Source organism: Chroicocephalus ridibundus, chromosome 13, assembly GCF_963924245.1.
Source record: "Chroicocephalus ridibundus chromosome 13, bChrRid1.1, whole genome shotgun sequence".
NCBI lineage: Eukaryota > Metazoa > Chordata > Aves > Charadriiformes > Laridae > Chroicocephalus > Chroicocephalus ridibundus.
In genome coordinates this window covers 4,297,369-4,304,915 of record NC_086296.1, presented here as the reverse complement: position 1 = coordinate 4,304,915, position 7,547 = coordinate 4,297,369, and the positions used below count along the sequence as shown (strand labels likewise).

Sequence of the window (7,547 nt, the reverse complement as noted above, 5' to 3'; positions counted from 1 at the left end):
ATCGGTGTATATAAATGATTTTACTAAACTTAAAAGTTACTGGCTGCTTTTGTTTGGGTCCCAAGTCCCTGTAGTACAGAAGCGGGGGAGGACGGCTGTGACCTGGAGGGCTTCTCCTGCCACCCCCGGACCTCTCCTGCCCTGCTCAGTCCTCCGTCCCGTCTCCCTTTACACGTGTGAGTAAGCACTTTGCTTTGTATTTTGCAGGAATGCCGTGAGGCTTTGCGATGAAAGAAGGGCTGACAGGATAGGCTGGATAAAGCCCTAGAAAATCCTGTGCTCTGCCTGGCGACATGTACCCTGAAATTGCCTCTTTCAAACACCGCTCTCCATTAGATGGCAGCAGTACGTGCCCAGTGCCACAGGTTAAAGCCCCCCAGCTCTATAGGATTTTTCTTGTAGCTGTGACTTTGTGCTGTCAGGGAAGGGGGGGGATGAGTTGTTCTGTGTTCAGCGTTCGACATTTCCCCTGTCAGATAGAACAACTCCGTTCTGCCAGGCGTGTTCCTTGGGGCGGCACTGGGAACCAGTATCTTTAGCGTGTTGGCCCTTGCAGGGCGCTGTGCTTTGCTGAAGGTGGCTGAAGCGGGAGCCCTGTGGGGACTCGTGGCCGGACTGGCAACCTGGGAGGTGCCGGTAGATGAGGAAGGGGTTGGCTGTCGTTCAGGCTGGCAGTGCGCTTTGCCGGGGAGCCCTGGAGTGCTTCTCCACGCCTCTTGGGCAGTCAGCCCTTCTGAACACAGGGTAGCGCTCTCAAGTATGGCACTTGTACGCTTCCTGGCTCTGGAAATAGCTTTATTATCCTTGAGCATGGTTTGGCTGGCTTGTGGACAGCAACCATGTAGATGCTTGTCACATGAGCATTTCAGAACAAAAGTGGCACGAGAAGAGGCAGGGGGACACCTGTGTGCACCGGGCCACCTTGTTTGTAAGAGTTAACGTCCATCTGTTTGGTACCTCTGGGGAGTTAATAGTGCGTTGGGTAGTGAGTGACTGTCAGAGCATCCATAGCATTAGGAAAGGGAGAGAGAGAACAATTTCCAAGCATCCTGGGAGTATCTAAGGCAGCCAAACCAGCTGCCAACGCTCTATAGAAAGTGGCACATGAAAAGACTCTCCCCTCCTCAGGGAGGATGTGTGACCCAAAAAACGCTTCTCCCTTTCCAGGAAGAAAACTCCCCTCAAATAGTTAAAACATGCAGTGACATGTGTGAGGAGCCCTGCAAGGACATCTGTCAACAGGCACGGAAGGCTCTCACCGCGGCAACCAACCATTGTTTCCCTGCTGTGTTGCTTTCCACTTATGAAGGCTTAATCCCCTTTTAAACAAATTGCTGCGGCAGCAGTGGCTCCTCACGCTCTCAGCAAACGGGGTCAGCTCAAGCAGGGTGCAGCAGGCTCTCAGCCATGAGATAAGGGGTATTTAACATGCCTGGGGTGTGGGTCCCACCATCCCCGTGGAATGTTTGTGTTTGAAGTGGGGCTGGAGAAACTGTTGCCCCGCAGGCCCCTCCGTTCCAGCCCCAAGAGCAGCTCCCCCCCCGGCTTCCCAGCCCACGCCACAGCTTTCCCTGCGCTGCTTTGCTCCGTTGCAGTTGGACATCAGGCTGGCTGGTGTGTCCTACCTCCCTGGTGACAGGTAGCCGAGGAAGAGCTAAGAGAAGGCACGTTGGAGGAAGGCAGCAGGCGGCTTGAACCTGTCTGTGGGCTGAGCAGGGAGAAGAGGACAGACTCTGGCCGTGAGAAGGGAACTTTGCTGCTGAGTTCCAGGCAGCTTTTCTGATGTCTCCTTGCCCGTGTTTTCCTCTTGTTCCTCCAGCCTGGGAGGCAGTGACCCTGGGTCCAAGCTGGACACAGCCAAGGTGCACCCTGATGGGCCGTGGGGTTCTCCTCCTCGCCCTGGGACTCTCTTTCCTGCTGTGGGGAGTCCTGCTGCCTTGCGCAGACTGCAGCCCCCAGCACTCTCGGGGCTACACAGCCTACGAGATAGTTGTTCCAAGGAAACTTGGCCCCAGGGCAGGGAAAGCCAGCCAGAAGGTAGTGTCCTACATCATCAGCATTCAGGGGTTGAATTACACGATTCACCTCAGGCAGAAAGACTTCATAATAAAAAAATTCCCTATACTTACTCGTGACTCCCAAGGAGAAATCGTGGTCGAACAGCCCCGTGTGCCAACAGATTGCTATTACCACGGCTACGTGGAAGGCGTCCCAGACTCCACGGTGTCTCTGACTACCTGCTCTGGGCTCAGAGGACTGCTGCAGATTGGAAACTCAAGCTACAGCATCGAGCCCCTGGCGGGTTCCACCATGGCTGAGCATCTTCTGTTGCTGAGGGAGGAGGTGGTTCCTGGAACAGTGATGTACAAAATGCCCAAGAAAGGCAAACAATTTCCAGGTCCTGGTACAACGACAGGACAGTTCCAGCCCCGGAGGCACACGCGGTATTTGGAGCTCCTCGTCGTGGTGGACAAAGAAGGTTTTGACGCCTTTGGCAAAAGTATAACTAATGTGACACTGGAAGTTACTGAAATAATCAATCTGGTGGATGGACTGTTTCATTCTTTCCACCTTCGTGTTGTGGTAACTGCACTAGAGGTCTGGGCGGAGAAGAACCCTATCAGTGTTACTGCAAACATAACCGAGGTCCTTCATAGTTTCAATCTTTGGCGGAAGCAGCAAAGCCTTACGCATGATGTGGGGTGTCTGTTTGCCTCGATGGTCTTTGACGACGGTAAGAGAGCATCGCATGTGGATGGCAAATCCAACTTCGCCAGTGCCTGTGATAGACAACGCGCCTCTGCTGTTGTATCGTTTGCAAAAGAGCCTTACATGGACACGGCTGTCCACGTCGCTCGTGCGTTAGGGTATGTCCTTGGTATGGAGCACAATGACAGAGACTGCAGATGTGGAAACACATCGAAATGCATCATGAGCCCAAATGGCACAGTCAACTATCAGTTCAGCAACTGCAGCAAAAAGCACTATTTTGATTTTATAGCTTCAGGGCAAGGATCCTGCCTTAATAACATCCCAGAATCGGTCATGACACTTGCACTGCAGCGCTGCGGGAATGGCGTCCTGGAGGCTGGGGAAGAGTGCGACTGCGGCTCAGAAGTACAGTGTAAGTTGGACCTTTGTTGTGACGATACCTGTCACAAAAAAAAGGGAGCTATTTGCACTTCTGGTGGCTGCTGTAAGAACTGCAAGCCCCTTCCAGAAGGACACGTGTGTAGGGAGAGTGCTGGTCCGTGTGACTTGCCGGAGTATTGCAACGGGATATCTGAGCATTGCCCGGTGGATGTGGCCAAGCAAGACGGGACTGTGTGCGCTGAGGATGGGTACTGTTATTCAGGCAAATGCCAATCTCGCACATTACAGTGTATGAGTATCTTTGGCAAGGAAGCAAAGCCTGCTCCGCTAACGTGTTTCCAGGAGGTGAACATGAAAGGGGATCGGTTTGGCAATTGCAGGGGAGATGGGCTAGATGTCGGCTTTCAGAAATGTAAGGTAGAAGACGTCCTGTGTGGGAGGGTGCAGTGTGTGAATGTTAGACGTCTACCTAAGCTGGAAGATCACACAACCATCATTCAAACCCTGGTGGGCGATACCTGGTGCTGGGGCACAGACTACCATTTGGGTGTGGATGTTCTGGATGTTGGCGCCATTAAGGATGGCACGCAGTGCGGGGAGAAGAAGATCTGCGTTAATCGCACGTGTGTACCCGAGGAGAAGTACTTGACATCCCGCTGCTCTGCCAAGAGAACGTGCAGAGGAAAAGGTGTCTGCAACACTAGAGGAAACTGCCACTGTGACAACGGCTGGGCACCCCCCTACTGCGAATTTACTGGCTTTGGAGGAAGCGTTGACAGTGGGCCTGCCTTGGTCACTACAAAGGGGCTTTTTAGCTTCATCATTGAGATTATTGTAATAATGGTGCTCGCAGGACTTGCCACTGGGCACGTGAGAAAGCTCAGAGTAAGCCAAGGATTGAACAGACTCGTCAGATGCTTTCGGGCTAGAGACCAGGCTCCTGAGGAGGATGCGAAGGACCAGACAGAAGAAGACAGCTCAAAACCAGCTGAGGGTAAAAACCCGCCCGAGTAGGACTTCACATGGCAGCGGTGGAAAGCTGGACCCAGTCAGTCACTAGATTCAGACTCCAGCTGCGGTGGACTCATTTCAAATTGATCCAGCTGCAAGTGTAGAGTTAGGGGACCTCGTTTTTATTTGGTAGGATAGAATAGATTAGCAAATATAAAATAGGAAAATTAAATTGTTTTGCTCGTTCTGTAGAAGAAAAAAAAAAAAAAGTCATTGACAAAAATGACAGAAGCGCTCTGGTTAATTTGAAATCTGCCTGCTGGTTCACGCTGACAGACACAAGGAGGATCCCGCGGCGGCTGAGGCAGAGCCTTTTGCAAGGCAAGAGCAGCGGCCAACTCTCGGCCCAGAGCACGGGGGGCTGCAGCAGCGAGTCCCCCCCTCTGCTAATCCCCTAGTCCCCAAAGGACACCTGCTCTTCCCTCGGAGCAAAGAAACTTCTGGGTCACCGAAGGGGTGCGAACTGTCTGCCACCAGTGTGTAGGACTGTCCCCACAGCCTATGGCCACCTCCACTGACGCCGGGGTCCCAGGCAGAGCCCCACCTTCGAGCCCAACCAGGCACCGGAGCCCAGGAGCAGACACCAAAAACATCAGGCGGTGTTTAAGTAGGAGACAGGAGGAGGGAAAAAAAGGGTTGGGAGGCTCGATTACAGGACAAAAAGATGTGGAATGGATCTGAAAGGAAAGAAGGAGGGGGGGGAAAAATCATTACTGCTCCTATCTGTGGCATCTGTGAAAAGCACAAAGCCGGTGGGATCGTTTGAACAGGAGCTTTCAAGGAAGGCTTTAAGCAAGTAAAGAAACTACTGGCAGCACCCGACCCCTGCCAGGCTGAGCTGGCAAAAAGGCCAGGCGGCCACAGGGGTGTCAGTGCAAGCCAGGAGCAGCACTGAATAGAACGGGGACGGTGCAAAAAAAAATTAAATAAAATCACTTCAGCACATCCCAAAGCAGCAGATGAACACGGGGGAGCAGCAGCCCTTTGTGCTAGAAGAGGGGAATGTGCCCCACTGGAATGGGCTATTGCTCACCTCCAGGTAGACCTGGTTAATGATAAATTCGGAGCCGTGGCGGCGGCGGCTGCTGCCCGTGCTCACGTGTACGTACATATGAAACGTGTTTTTCTGTGTACAACAGGTGCCTGGCACAGGCCGGGCGCGCGGGGCAACCACTGACCGATGGCTGCCCCGTGGGTGGTGTTTACAGCAGGAGTCTCCAGAGAAAATATCAGAGCTATAGGCATATAATTTATAAATAAACATACGTATATTGGGGGTGCATGCTGAGAAAAACTTTACTGATGGGGGGTGTGATTAAGAAAAATAGCTGGAGCCCACTGGTTTACAGACTGGCAGACGAGGCGAGGCGGGGGCCAAGGGGCATCGCCATTTGTAAAGTTAATTTGCTGCGAGGAGTGTTACGGTGGTTAATTCTCGAATTCACAATCCACAGGCCATCGTAGGGCAGGGATCGCCCTTGGGGAGGAGAAGGGGGTGGTGAGGGACGTCTGGCTCCCCCCATCTCACTGAGGAGCAGGGGAGTCGTTCCGAACATCGACTGCAGCTCCCCGGCTGTGATGGCCGCCCCACGGTGCCCCGGTGAGGGAAGGACAGCAGGGATGGGTGCCCTTCACCCCTGTCACCTCACACGAGCACCCACAGCCCCCATGCCACGGCCTCGCTCCACCCCAGCCTCGTGTCACAGCCGGCTGGCAGCATGGCAGCTGGGAGAGACGGCAGCGCTTCCAGAACCTTCTCAAGGGGAATGGCCGCCCCTCAGGGCAGCAGGGTGCCACAAACCCTCATCGGGTCCAGGAACAGCTCCATCACAGCCACCACCTGAGCACCTCAAGGGAGAGAGGGTCAAGATGTCTATGCGAGGGTTGGCAGGACCCTCCCTGAGGTGTCTTACTGCCATTTTGAAGGCGTTGGCAATGAGATGGCTCCAGGCACATCATGGCAGCTGGGGGAAAGCCCTTTTCCTTAGGCCGGGGGTCCGGGCAGCGCTGGTGGCATCTCTCCTCCCCAGGGCAGGCAGCCATCACCTGCCGCCGGGCTATGCTGTCCATGAGATAGTCCGGCTGAGGAACCTGGCCCTCGGGGTGGGAAAAGCCACAGGGGGAGAAGTGTCCTCAGGGTGGAAGGAGAGAACTGCATCATCCACCTCATGCAGAAGAGAGGACTTCTTGTGACAAACCTGCCGGTCATCTCATAGAGCCTCAGGGGGACAAGGGTGGTGGAGCAGCCCCACGTCCCTGAGGAGTGCTACTACCTGGGCTACGTGGAGGGCAGCTCTGGCTCCCTCGTCACGCTGAGCAGCACCTGCCCGGGTCTGGAGATCGGGAACCTGAGCTATGGCATCAAACCTGTGCCTGGGTCCCTCATCTTCCAGCACCTTCTCTATCAGCAAGAGGAGACCCAGAACAAGCCCTTGATGCGCAGATTGATGGATGAGATGATCCAAAACCAACCAGGTGGGACAGGAGCTAACACATCCTTAGGAAAGCATGACTTCTCTCAGAGACTGAAGCACACCAAGTACGTTGAGATATTTGTTTCGGTGAACCACTATCTGTTTTCCTTCCAAAGGAGCAACAAGATCTCCGTGCTCCTTCTGGTTACAGACACAATCAATTTATCCAAAACATACTCTTATCCTCTGAAGATTCACATCTCCCTGATCAGGCTGGAGATCTGGATGCGCAGCAACTTCATCAGGTACAGCCAGGATATAGAAGTTGTTTTTAAAAATTTTAACAAGTGGGGAAATAGGGATCTTTCTCAGAGGATGGAATACGACATTGCACATTTATTTACTTACACGGACTTTGGACTAACTGTTTGGCTGGCATATGTAGGTAGCATCTGCCACCCTGGTTATCAGTCGAGCGTTGTCTCACGCATACGGAGAGATTTCATAAGCTTTGCAATTATTTTTACCCACGAGCTGGGTCACAACCTGGGAATGGAGCACGTGTGCGGAGAAGCCACCAAGTGCTTCATGATGGGGGACTCACTCGATGGCACCAAGCCTTTCAGCAACTGCAGCCGGCAGAGATACTCAGAGCTGATCGGCAGAGGGGACGGTAACTGCTTGTGCAACATCCCAGAGCCCCACAGACTCCTCCATTTTAAATACTGTGGCAACAAGGTGATTGATGAGGGAGAGCAGTGTGACCGGGGGGGGTGGCAGGACTGCCAAGGCCACAGAGAGAAGCGAGACTCCTGCAGATGAGAAGCAGAGTATGGAACAAGAAGTTGTTGTTTAAAATAACGTGAAAGTAGCAGGAAACCCACCAGGTGAGGTTTGGAAAGGACCCCAGGCCCCCTGAAGCTGGACTGCTAGTCCCAGGAGATTTTCCACAAAGTGATTTACACAATGTAACTGTGTAAACTGTACGAAAGTTAATTACACAAAGCTTGAGTATTTCCTCTTCTTGTA

At 53.2% G+C, this 7,547-nt stretch overlaps 1 protein-coding gene and 1 pseudogene across 1 annotated transcript; both read left to right on the top strand.

The window, feature by feature from the left end:
* The first annotated feature begins 28 nt into the window (after nt 1-28).
* On the top strand, nt 29-5,375 carry LOC134523059 (disintegrin and metalloproteinase domain-containing protein 21-like). The gene has a single exon (XM_063351480.1). The coding sequence runs from the start codon at nt 1,783-1,785 to the stop codon at nt 4,105-4,107; it is 2,325 nt and encodes a 774-aa protein (XP_063207550.1). The 5' UTR covers nt 29-1,782; the 3' UTR covers nt 4,108-5,375.
* A 5-nt stretch (nt 5,376-5,380) lies between these two features.
* On the top strand, nt 5,381-7,449 carry LOC134523060 (disintegrin and metalloproteinase domain-containing protein 20-like; annotated as a pseudogene).
* The last annotated feature ends 98 nt before the right edge of the window (nt 7,450-7,547 follow it).

Excerpts from the sequence above, each read along its gene's own strand:
- LOC134523059 (XM_063351480.1), top strand. The coding sequence starts at position 1,783 with ATGTCTCCTTGCCCGTGTTTTCCTCTTGTTCCTCCAGCCTGGGAGGCA.